Source organism: Centropristis striata, chromosome 19, assembly GCF_030273125.1.
Source record: "Centropristis striata isolate RG_2023a ecotype Rhode Island chromosome 19, C.striata_1.0, whole genome shotgun sequence".
NCBI lineage: Eukaryota > Metazoa > Chordata > Actinopteri > Perciformes > Serranidae > Centropristis > Centropristis striata.
Window position 1 is genome coordinate 13,279,180 of NC_081535.1, and position 13,359 is coordinate 13,292,538.

At 37.3% G+C, this 13,359-nt stretch overlaps 1 protein-coding gene across 1 annotated transcript; it reads left to right on the plus strand.

Annotated features, from left to right (window-relative positions):
* The first annotated feature begins 1,558 nt into the window (after window positions 1–1,558).
* Window positions 1,559–11,893, plus strand: anxa4 (annexin A4). Its single transcript, XM_059357778.1, has 13 exons — window positions 1,559–1,690; window positions 3,004–3,053; window positions 4,006–4,093; window positions 5,774–5,868; window positions 6,747–6,860; window positions 8,376–8,466; window positions 9,035–9,114; window positions 9,528–9,584; window positions 9,658–9,751; window positions 9,961–10,056; window positions 10,927–10,985; window positions 11,245–11,367; window positions 11,653–11,893. The coding sequence occupies exons 2-13, from the start codon at window positions 3,045–3,047 to the stop codon at window positions 11,707–11,709; spliced, it is 963 nt and encodes a 320-aa protein (XP_059213761.1). The 5' UTR covers window positions 1,559–1,690; window positions 3,004–3,044; the 3' UTR covers window positions 11,710–11,893.
* Window positions 11,894–13,359: the final 1,466 nt, after the last annotated feature.

Sequence of the window (13,359 nt, forward strand, 5' to 3'; positions counted from 1 at the left end):
TGGCCCAATATTCAGTTTTGTTCCCAATATAATTATCAACACATCCGCCAAATTTGGTGCTTTTATCAAAAAATGAATGATTTTTATGATATATTGAGCTATGCCGCCCCACTAAAATAAATTATCTGTAAAATAACTTACGGTTGTTTACTGTTATTTGATGGTAAGTGTTTGGCAACTTTTGCTGCCAGACTTTGTATGTTGTTATTTATTGTTGTTTTTTACACGTTTATTTTACTGTGTAGCCTGTGCTTAAAAATTTTATCTTCCAAATAAAAGTCCTGCAATGAAAATGTTACTTAAATAGGCACAAATGGGGGACCAAATCTGTGGGCATTTAGCTTAGGACGCCTGAAAAAGAGGTCTATACAGGAAACCTCATGTAGGTTTCCTGTATAGAGGTCTACTCTCAGCTGCACCACTGCTTAAAGTACCAAAAGTAAAAGCACTCATTATGGAGAATGACAGTTTTCAGAATAATTATGATTATAGATGCATTTTTGTGTAAGCCCCACTTTAATGATGAAGCATGTAAAGGTGGGTCTACTTTTTAATTACCTAATATACTGCTGGGTAGCTTAGTAACTCATCATACTTTATAAGTTGACAAATAATTGAAATCCGCGAAGCAACTAGTAACCAAAGGTATCAAATAAATGTAGTTGAGTAAAAAGCACAATATTTGCCAATGTGGTGGAGTTGAAGTAGCTGAAAAAACTCTGAAAATAATGAGAAAGGCCTGCCACAATTACCCAACCAAAAGTATGCAATTCAAATGTATTGAAAATAAATAAAATGACTAAAAGAAAAAAATTCTGACGCTGGAACAATTAAATGTTTTTGCATGAGAAGTAATGTCAATATCTGCAATGTGAAATAAGCAGTTGCTCTTCATATTTTGTATGCAAAAATCTTAATTTGTAAAATAACTAAAGTTGTCAAATAATTGCGATGTAAAAGGGTACAACATTTCCCTCAGAAATGTGGAGGAGTAGAAGTAGAAAGTGGCATGGAAATAAAATTACTCAAGTCAAGTGGAGTACTCTAATAGGCTAAATCAGGGATGGGCAACTGGAGGCCCGGGGGCTGCATACGGCCCGCACCCTCACCTGAAGTGGCCCTCAGTACAACTACATACATTTGAGCATGAAATCTTAAAAGTGCAGTGTGAAAATGCACAAAATTACTTCTTGCAATTAATGTTGGTCTGCTGTTCTTGTACTGAAAAAAGAAAGAAATCACAGTAAGTGGTTATTTTTGATTTGCTTCAAACCTTTTGTATTCCTATTTATACTGTTATACATGCATTTGAGCATGAAATATGTTAAGTTATTGCACTGTAAACATATTTAAAATTGCAGTTTCATCATATCTGGTAAAGTGCACGGTCCTATACGAGGCCCTGTGGTAGTGTAGATGAAAAATTGTGCCCCCCTCCAGCATTTAAGTTGCCCATCCCTGGGCTAAATTGGTAAGGAAGGGAGGTTTTCCTTTATCCGACACTCCTTGAATGCAGCAGCAGCTCGCTTGCGCGCTCTAACGTGCACGCGACAGGAGGGTCTTGTTAAACATTTGCATCCTAGTGGGTGGGACCTGCCTACAGCTGAGTTATAAGCTTTAGTTTTCCGGTCGTTTGACGCTTCACCCTCTCCTGCCGGCCTTCACGCGGAGTAATTTGTCTCCAGGACAGGTAAAGTGTTGGACACAATCCGGGTTGTCGTGTTGTAGACGGTTTTTTGGAGTTTAATGCGGCTGAGTAGAGTTCAGACTGAGAGCGCTCCTCCTCTGTTTGTCTGTCTGAAGGGTGTGCCCACTATTAACCTCATGCCAAGTTAACTGTTAGGCAGCTTCGCTTCCTGAACAACTTTTTATTTGCATTTTACTAACTAAATGAAGCAATCCGCAACATTATTATTATCACAGCGGATTTCATTGATACAAACTTACTTTGGTAACATCATTCTAGTGTAAAAGTTTTCCAGTTTTTTTTTAACTATTGCTCAATTCCGCTGACGTTGGAGGGTGGTGATCCAATCATTTGCTTTCAAATAAAAAAATGTTGTTCAAAAAAGCTGCAAATATGATTGTACTAGCTAAATCATGCGTTTAAGATTAATGGCTCCTTAGAGGAAAATAATTGCACGTTGGATCCTAGATATGACAGGTTGTTGTAAATGACTTTTAAGCCCAGAAATTACTCAATGTAGTGTTTGAATATACTGTGTTGATTCTGCTTTGGTGTTTAATGCCTGAAGATATTTACCTGAGTATTAACAAGCTATAATTTCTGTTTGTTCAAAAGAGGGTTTTTTTTTAAATATTTATTCAATTGTGCTGTAGAAACAGGAGCCACTTTGTCTTCATTTGTGGTCTGTCACCTGTTCACATGTTGTTAGGTGTTTGTAAGAGTCACCTGCTTTGTATTTACATCAAACAACACTGTACGCACAGACATTTGATAATCAAACACAGTGGTCTGAACTCTGTTTTTGTTTCACTAAGTAGATACAAACTTAAGATAAGAGAAAATGGAGGGAAGTCAAAACAAAACATCTGGGCGGTGTGGACGTTTCTGCAGCACTATGGCTTGTATTAAATTAGTCTTATCAATAAGTTTTTAAGTAATTTGATTTTGACAGATGAATGATAACTACGTCAGTGGGTAAGTTGATGCCTGCCTGCAGGAAACCCCCACCTATTCTTGCTCCTAGAGGAGTAATTACAGGTGTGTCCAAACAAACACCAGCCAAATGAGATTAGCTCCTGGGACGTCTGTCAGCACAGACGTGGGACACAAGAGAGCCCATAACCAAATGTGTGTGACGGAAACCCTCTCTGAGATGATGAGCTGCATACAATATTGATCAGAGGTCAATGAGGGTCACATTAAAAACTGAGCAGTTTACTGCCCCTATAGACCTGAAGTGGCACTTCATTTCTTATTATAAACAGGAGGTCCTCATGTGAGTAACAGACTAACATTATGTGTTTTTTCTTCTCTAGCTTTCTGCAACTCCACTTTGAAAATCCTCACTCTTCCAACAATGGCAGCGGTAAGTCCTCAACGACATTTACATTTATTTGCATCACAAGTCAAATGATAGGGCTGGGCAGCAATTTAATATTATAATTTGTTTTTATTAAAATTCCATTTAAATGATTTGGCACTGCTCTAGCTGTGAATCCGAGTTGCTACTACAACCGATGATGAAAGTCCTTAATCTTGATTACATCTGTCATGTTTATTTTCTACCTGTGGAAAGTCTCTCACTGCAATGTCCATTAAGTCTGAAGCACATTAGCACACCAGAAATGTGCCCTTAACTAGACTGTAACATTTTGCAGTAAAAAACTTGCATACAGGGCAATACATTATTATCTCAACATTTCTTATCAACCTTTTTTAGCACTATATTTATTGCATTTTTAACTTGACTTAACTTAAACGATTATGAATTTATGTCTGGAACTATAATATAGTTTGGCAAAATGTTAAATGTATGTTTAGTTGTTTTTTAATAGGTTGTGGCCTGTACTTAAAGACATTTGAGTAAATTTATTTTGGTGTAGTTTATTATTTTTATGCGTTTAATATACATTTATTGGTTTTAACAGGTTGTTGAAGTGCACATCAAATTTATTTTTTAAGGACACATAAAATAACTCTGCTTTGAATAATAATTTTTTTTGTTTTGTTTGACATATAGCTCTAAAACCTTAAAAATCCAGAATCTTTGAATATGCAGATTTTATTTCAAAAGCTTTAGTGCTTACATTAGATTTATTCTATTATTCATTATTTTTATTCTTGCATGATAAAATGAGCACGGAGAAATGTTTCTTTAGTAGACATGTGGAGTCAAACTGCACATCATTCTGCAGAGTGAAGGTCAAACTAACAATAAGAAAAACACATTTTTCAGTGAAGAGACTTTAAGCTTTGTGTCTGCTTATTTTATTCCTGTGAAATAAAAAAATTGCTCTAACTTTGTCCTTTATGAGCAGATTGGAAACCGTGGAACAGTGACCGAGGCGGCTGGTTTCGATGCCGAAGCTGACGTTCAGAGACTGAGAGGAGCCATGAAGGGAGCTGGTGAGTTATTCCGCCACTGAAACCATCATTAGCTAAAGATATACCTGACCGTGTCATTAAGACTTCCATAGGGAAAAAAAATATTATTCTTGTCTTTGGTCTCTTTCCTCCTCTCTAGGAAAGTTTGAGAACTAAACTCATTGTATGTCAGTGTTTGTGTAGCCATGGCAGCTTTCTGTTTCCATAGTCCATTCATTCTGCAGGGCACGTCCTTGTACTTTGCCTCACCTCTACACACCGCGTTATAAAGCTGCCTCTTCACTCCTGATATGGAGGAAGAATGGATCTTGGCATTGCTGATCATGCAGGAAGTACTAGTAAACTAATCTCATTATGGGTTGAAGTGAACTGAAGTTGTTGGCAGGTGTGTAGCGCTAAGAGAGCTGCATCCTAACAAACAATCCCATTTATTACACTGTCAGCTCCTTTATAACTTGTAATGTTGATGCTGTTTGCGTTGGTGAGGATAATCATCTTCCCCTGACTCTGATAGGGTCCCCTGACTCTAGTTTGAGCTCTATACAAAACAGATAGTTGCCATGCCAATGCCAACAACCAGCTGTGTGTGAGGGTCATCTTCATGGCTGCAGTGCTGCTGCCTGCTTCCATGTCCGACACGCTGAACTAAATACAGCTCCAAGAACAGAAGAATATTTAGACATTTAAATAAGGGATAATGTACAGCAAAAAAGTTCATGATTGTAAAGGGATAAGGAACCCTTCAGGAATGACCCGCTCAATGTACATTATCTTATTACACTATATTGATTTTAAAATTATTTTAAAAATAATTTCATTCCTTCAACTAAATTAAACAAATCTGTTAGATTCTACAGTTGGAACTTGAGCAACTTTAACTTTGGACTAATACTATTGAACAGATGCAATCTTTTCAAATAATCACTTTAAACACTGCCATAGCCAGGGTCTGAAGTTTTCTCTGCCTGTCTTTGTGGCGTGAGGGCCAAAAAAATGGCATAAGTAGAAATAAATGAATATATAAATAAATGCAAAAAATGCATGTAAATTCTATATTTTTACATAATTAAGTAATATTTCTGTATTTTATTAATTTACTTCTACATTTTAATTAAGTTTTTCCCACATTTATTTTTACATTTGCTCATGTATTTATTTTATTTATAATTTATTTCCACTTATGTCATTTTTCGTCCCTCATTGTGTGTCTCAAATTTTATCTGCCACTTTTAAAATCCGTGTGCTAAATGAAGGAAGAAAATTTAGATCACTTAGACATCTGTTAAGTAATTAATGGTGTTATTTAGTGGTCAATCTATTTATACTAAAAACATCACATGCATGGTAAATTAACTAATATCAGACCCTGGCACATCTTGCATTCTGTTTGTTTGCTTCAAGTCTCTTCTTCAGTTTTGTCGATTTCTTTATCGCCCAACTCTTTGTGTCTTTTTAACCTCTTGCCTCTTCTGCACTGTTTTGTTGTTTTTGTTTTCATCCATAAACCATTTATCGAAATGTTTTTTCTCTCCAAATATATTAAAATGATAAAAAACATGGTTCCATTGCGTCTTCTGCAGAGTAATAGAATTGTTTTCTGTTATACATAGCAGCAGTGTGCTCCTCAGAAATTAGACTGTAGAAGTGTATTAAAGATGATAATTGCTTAAATACTATTTTGTTTTGTATGATTTCTTGCAGGCACTGATGAGGCAGCTGTCGTCGAGGTCCTAGCCCACCGTACTATTGCCCAGAGGCAGCGCATCAAAGAGGCCTTCAAACAAGCTGTGGGGAAGGTGAGAGTTTTGACAGAGCTGCAAACAAAGTCTATTTGTGAATTTGTTTTTTCACCATAAATCACCATTCGTGGAAAAATGACAAGAACACCAGAAGAATCTGAAAAGCAGCCTTGATGGAGACAATTGGCAGCAGCAGTGCATGCGTCATCTCTTAAACTCTTATTCCATTGTGTTTGCTCTCATCACTCTTTTTCACTTAAGGTTGCTGTGCTAACGTTGTGCTGATAATGTGCATGTTAAACATTAACTGAGAAGCAGAAATGAATACCCCCTGTAAACAAACAGCAGGACAGAGAGGGCCTTGTCTTCTGCAGGAAGGAAAAATGTTCCCCACCATAAAAACAAAGTATACTGAACCCACAGAGGTATGCTTCCAACCAAACATTTCTTTGTTTCATCATTATGTGGATCAATAAATTAACTAAAAGGGAAGTTGGATGTTTGTTGTATTGACAGAATGAGATAATAACCAGCCTACTGTCCGTTAAGACCTCAATAAAGTTAACTGAAAGTTCCACCGAGAGAGCTGTAGAAACTAAGATTGTAAGAGGAATCCTCCCAGGCAGAAAGAGTGAGTCATGTTGCACAGGGAAACGCCCACATGTGGTCACACAGGGGAGCTGTGTGGAGCAGCTTCACTACACTGTGTCCAGAAACCACGCCCTCTAGTGGAGACACGAGACCTGCTGCTGGAATGTGTGAAGTCATGTCCCGTGATGTCCACGCTGGCAGAACAAAACCCCAAACATAAAGCCGAGAGTTCCTTTTTTTATGTTAAAGATGATTAGCTTCCATTGCAGAATAAATCATTAAAATACTAGGAATGACTGCTGGTTTGTTTCCCTGTTAATCCATCTGTCCCTGTCCTCCTGCAGGACCTGGCTGATGAGCTGTCCTCAGAGCTGAGTGGGAACTTCAGGAGCGTCGTTCTCGGTCTGCTGATGCTGGCGCCGGTGTACGACGCCTATGAGCTGAGAACTGCAATGAAGGTCAGAGTTTAGGGCATCTATATTTCCTATTGTCAGCAAATCTCATGAGAAGCCAAAAAAACCCCAATGTATTAATCCTTCAATATCCTGATTTATGGTAGTGCATGAGAGCATTAATGTTGTCCTAAAGCACATTGGTGTGTTTCACTATGTGACTTGTTACTACATAACAATTGCACATGGTCATTGTGCTGCAAGAAGAAGTCCAAAAACCTTGAAATGAGTTAGCATTTCTGTACTTCTGCTTCCCTCTTCTGTCTTGAAGTCAATGGGGTTTTGTCCTTAAATAGTCTGTGGCTCACACAAGATCAAGAGAAATATGTCAGTAAATGTCCCACTTATGAATTTGAATATTCTTTTACTTTTCTAAAGGTGCTGTTCATTTGTGAAGGTTATCTTTCTGAGCAAAAGTCGACGGCATCAGAAACTTTCGTTTGCCACAGAGTTTATTTTCTGCTATGAAACAAAAAGCCAATAAAAATCCCACTGGCTTCTTGTCGAGGGGACCAGGGTGATGCATCAAATGTGTTTTAATCGCCCAGTCTTTAGGAAATTAATAAGCCTTTTTTTAAGCTTTTATTAGTGCTAGGATTGCAACGATGGACTGTAAGTTGCTGTTTATCTTAGTGTGTACTTTGGTTTACCTACAGCATTAAAAAAAATGCAATTCCTTTCCTCCTCCTCCTCCTCCTTTCCCTCCCTGGGGATTAAGAATATTAATTGTGAAATAACACATACAGTGATATCTCTAAACTGGAATATTTTCTGAGATCGAATCACTCTGTTAAAAATGTTTTACTGTGCAACTCTAAGTGCTGCCAAGTCTTCAGTACATGTAAGAACAGATGGGTTTGTTAGGGCTGAGAGCCACAGACACTGAAGTTGAAAAGTCTTTAGAGACAGACTAACATATTGTTGATTTTGGTCTTTTTAGGAGATTTATTGTCAGTAACAATGATTATGATTGTGATGATGACTATTCAGGGTTCGTACGGGTGCTTAAATCCTTGAAAAAGCTTGAATTTACATGTTTTTTCAAGGTTTAAAAAGTGCTTGGATTTTCGATTAAGTGCTTGTAAATGCTTGAAATTCTTACTGTATTTCTCTTGCAATCTGACTATGTCCATCTATAGACTATAGATAATCACATGTTCAATGCAAAAAATAATGAGTAGCCTATCTGAAATGAAGACCGTTCCTCCTAAAAGTGTAATACCATCGCTGTCGGTATGGTTAAGTGAAATCTCGCCCTTTTAGTATGTACGTACTCATCTAAAACAGGCAACTTACAACCGTTGTAAGGTACTGGAAAAGCTTGAAAATGGACCTTGAAAGTCCTTGAATTTGACCACTCAAAAAGTGTATGAACCTTGACTATTACCAAATGCATCTTTTAAGATATATTTTCTTTAGTTCATAAATGTATCTCATGTTTTCAGTGAAAAGCTGAAAACCACACCCGCTTATTTCTTCATATCTTGTCTCTAACACATGTCCATGTCCTTTTATCAACAGGGGGCTGGAACGGAAGAAGCCTGCCTCATCGATATCCTGGCTTCAAGGACAAACGCCGAAATAACAACCATCAATGCGTTCTACAAGAAAGGTAAACATTTCACCTCTATGAATAGAATTTATGACATCAGGTCGCGATGCGTCTCAGTGTCCGTCGGTGTTGTATGATATCCGATATTGTGCATCAGTGGCTGCGCCTCTGTTCTTTGTTTGGAGATGCAATGCCATCCGTTATAAAACAGTGGATGGTATTAATTATTCATCAGAGCCATTACTGCTCTCTGTGTGGCCATTTATCGTTTGCCTATTTGTTCTTCTGTGGTTGCAATGACAGCTGTCAGCAAGTATTTTCAAAATGTAAATGTCTTTTAACGTGTGTAAATAAATAATTGTGTGGTGCTTTTTGTCTCACATGTACATGTTTTGTACCAATTATGCCAGCATAGTAAGGATTTAGATCACAACACAATGAATATTAATTAAGCTCTATTCAGATGTAAAAACCTTATTGTGTTTGCTAAAGTCATAGAAATCTCATAGAAAGTCATAAACTATGTAGAAGTTGTGTGTCTGAATTTTTCCCCACAGTAGCTAATATCTAAGAGGTATCAGATTCCTTGCTTTGTATTTAAATGTCTTTTCTTGTGTGTTAATGGCAGAATATAAAAAAACCCTGGAAGACGCTGTGTGCGGGGACACATCAGGAATGTTTCAGAGGGTTTTGGTCTCTTTACTCACGGTGAGTAAATATTAGCCTTTACATTCACATAGCTTGGCCAGTCTCAATGTTTTAATGCAACACTTTTAGAGGTCACTTAAAGGTGCATTCTTTAAAATTGGAATAAAATTCAAGTTGATGAAAACATGCACAAGTAAAGGTTCTAAAAGTGGAGTTTAAACGCTCACTTCCTTGCTTGAAAGCATTTCATTAGATCGCTTTTCACTTACAATTAAAGTATTTTTGAATTCTTTCGGAGTAACAAGATGACTTTCAAAATGTCAGTAGGAACCTTTTTTTTTTTTTTTAACCGTTGTGTGTTTTTAGTAAGAGGAAGCAGTAGATACTTCTGTGTCATAAAATCAGAATTTTGTTCTTTTTTTTGTCTCTATTGTTGTGCAATTCTAAACTGGCTTTCTTTTTCTGCATTGTAGGCCGGACGGGATGAGGGTGACAAAGTCGACGAGGCTCAGGCTGTTCTAGACGCCAAGGCAAGAGTCCTGGTTCTTTAGATCAAAGTATGTTTTTCAGTTATGACTGCTAGTTTAACATTTGTGGTTATAGGAAATCTATGAGGCTGGCGAGGCTCGATGGGGCACGGACGAGGTCAAATTCCTCACGGTGCTGTGTGTGAGGAACCGAAACCATCTGCTGCGAGGTATTCTTACACTGTGTTCACAAGCATCATGTTATAATCTGCACAAGGTTTAAAAGTGTTATGCATCATTAAAAACACTTCCTCTGGGGATTTTACTCACCCTTGGTGGCAGTTTTAGGAGCAAACACGCTCTTTTTGTTCAATCACTTTCATCGTTATTCATGTAGTGTCATGAGTTTGATAATGAAAAATATATTTTTTTATTTCAGTCTTCGAGGAGTATCAGAAGGTTTCTGGGAAAGACATCGAGGAGAGCATTAAGAGGGAGATGTCTGGCTGTCTGGAGGAAGTCTTTCTGGCCATAGGTTTGTTTCTGCTGTGACATCAAACAGACATCTATAGCTAATTTACAAAGATTCAACCCTGTTGTGAAAGCTGTTCATGTTCAAGTTCAGATGAAGGTGGGAATAAGTGATGATTACTAATAGGACACAGAGAAGGGCTGTAAAAAATCTGAAGTGCAGGCAACATTTATTCCAAATTGGAGTGAAGAGTGGCTGGGACAAATGGGTTAGAAGAAAAGCAGGATAGTCTTAATGGAAGACATGGATTTATCAGTGCAGAAAAAGAAAATGACTGCCATGATTGAGCAAGTTTTCTAAGCACAGGACCCGAAACTCAAACTTTGGAGGTAGAAAATAAAAGGAAATAGATCTAAAGGATGAGGAACTGTCTGTCACAAGCAGTAAAGTAATTTATTATAATTTATTATGTTTTTTATTTATCTTTTCCCTGTTATCTAGAGAATAGAACAGAGTAGTTTTATTTGTCATTGCACATGAGTACAGCAAAATTAAAAAGAGCAGCTCTCGTTTTAGTGCAACAGAATACAATAATGTAAAAAGAGTAAAAAAAAAAAAAAATCTATAAAAACAGCACAAGAATAAGAAGAGGGAGCAGCAGGTATATTTTCATGGACATAATGGGAGTTATTGCACACAAAATAAATACATTGCACTCTTGTTCCACAGTATTGAGATGTTTCTTTTCAATTAATTTCTTGGAGGCATTCAGGGCAATGACAGCTCTCGGGTAGAAATGGGGTGATATATATGTTTACTCAAAAAACTACCCCCAAAAAGATGGAAGCAACTTTGAAAACACTGCCCTTCTATTACTGTTCCTGTCGTGAAAGCATTACACCTCATGCACTGCGATTTGTTTTTGTCTTACAGTGAAATGCATAAGGAACAAGCAAGCGTTCTTTGCAGAGCGATTATATAAATCAATGAAGGTAAATATTTCATGCTTTTAATAGAGCTATTATGCTTAAATGTGGAGTTACTTCACATTTATTTGTTGCCGTTTGTGCATATATATATATATATATATATATATATATATATATATATATATATTATATACATTTAATGTTTTTATTCATTTTATCAGTCATCAGTACACATGATTACAGTAGTTAGAAAAGCAGAATGATGTCAGCATACTTTACCTTGTATGAAAGCCATACAAACACAGTTTCTGTCTCCTGTCAGGGGCTGGGCACCACGGATAGTGTCCTCATCAGAATAATGGTTTCGAGGGCCGAGATTGACATGTTGGACATTAAGGCGCAGTTCCTGAAGATGTATGGCAAGACTCTCTACTCCTTCATCAAGGTGAGGCACCAATATAAAAACTAGGAGCGGGAAATGCAGCAGTCAGCAAAAGCTCTGCAATACATTAGCTGTGATGTAAAAATAATTATTCTAACATGATGTAATACCTCTTTCATTTCATTTGATTAGCTATTTGAAGTCATATCTTGAGTAATATCTAACTTTTTTTTCAAAGGTCTGAAAAAGAGTATCTGAGTCTGTAATCAGTTTGGCTTCATGTGACTGATTGCTGTTATTCCCTACACTCGCCTTTGAAGTCTCACAGATCTTTCTCTCACTGCATAGGGAGACACATCTGGTGACTACCGCAAAATCCTGCTGGAGCTGTGTGGAGGCGAGTAAAAGAAACATCAGAACACCCTCCAGCTCTGCCTTTATTCCAAATTATGAGCTTTTATTCTCTAGATTACTTTCTGCATCTTACATTCTCTTCTTCGTGGCCTTCCCATTTCACTTATCAGGCGCAGTGCCTTGTTTTACTGTTTGTACTGTAATACCAATTAAACCAAAGACCAGTGACCTTTTACACATGTCTGTGTTTCGGTTATTGATTCTGCGTTAAGAGTTAATTAATGGTATTAGTTCGAGAGAGATATATGCTTCTCACATCTTTAGGAACATAAAAGATTACTGTTATTGGCCTCCAGCTCCCGGTCTTGTTACAGCACAACATTTTCATCACTGTCCAGTCACAGAGGTCCATTTGTTTAATTGGTAGCAATTACTCATTTGTTGAGTCAGCCCTTAGTCATTTGACTCAATTACATTAACGGCATGCTAGTTTGATTTGGAGGCAGTAAAGCGTGCTCTAATCAAGTTAAGGAGAACAGCCCATAGCTCATTTAAACCTGAAGCTCCATCTTGGTTCAATAAGACCGGGAAGTACAGTGCCGTGGTTGTACTTTATGTGACCACTAGGTGGAACCAAAACAACTCTCCATGAAGTTTGTCTGAAGCAGCCAGCACCCAGCAGTGAAGGAGAGTCTATCAGTGTCCTTTTATGTGAAAAGTACAGCGCTCAATGTCATGGGTTTTATTGAGCTGCAAAATGTGACTCCTGCTGTTTTATTTTTCTCAAATTATCTTTTACTGTCCTTGGGGAACATAGGCTTCTCTTGTGCCTTGCATGTGCTGAAGGAGATAATCTTTTATATATTAAGGTTGCCTGACAGTTTTTAAGCATGCTAAACTATTAAAAAGATGTTTTATTTCCAGAAGAAAACAAGAGACGGTGATGACAATGGCCTATAGTTTACTCTGCCAGTGTTACAAACAAATGTTTCTGTGGGGATTCTAAAAAATATAAAATGAAGGGGCCTACCTATCACAAAAATGTTGCTGAAATAAAAAATAAAAAAAACACTAAATCACGAGACACTAACCGACTGCAAACATACACAAGGAGACCCAAAATGAGTACAAAGAGAAGCAAAATAATCAGAGATGCAAAATGACTACTAAGAGATGCAAAGCAACAACAAGACGACCGCATGACCACAAAGAAAAGTAAAATGACAAATGCAAGTTGACTACAATAATATGCAAAATTACCACAAAAACACAAAATTACTAAAAAAAAAAAAAAAAGATGCAAAACAATCAGGTCCAACATTTCTTCAGGTACAAAATGACTCAAATAATACATTTCCCATCTGTGAAGTTACAGCTAGAAACTGCAAATAACAAGCATGAATTTTGACCCTGTTTCTACACTTCAGAGCCGACCTCAAACCTCATAAACTCAATATCTATACTCTAATATCCCATAGATCTGAGACATAATGCTGCCCACTGTAGTCTGTAATGGTGGAACAACAACAGGAGCAGGCAGACCTCATACAGTAATATAAGAACTGTCTGAGTGAGTTATTCTTTCATATATATGCTGCAGCAGGTGAGACTAAACCACAGGTCTGTGTGCTCCCTGGTGGCCAGTAGAGAACGCAAAATATCCAGTAGGGAGTGCTTACAGCCCAACAGCTGAGCTATTTG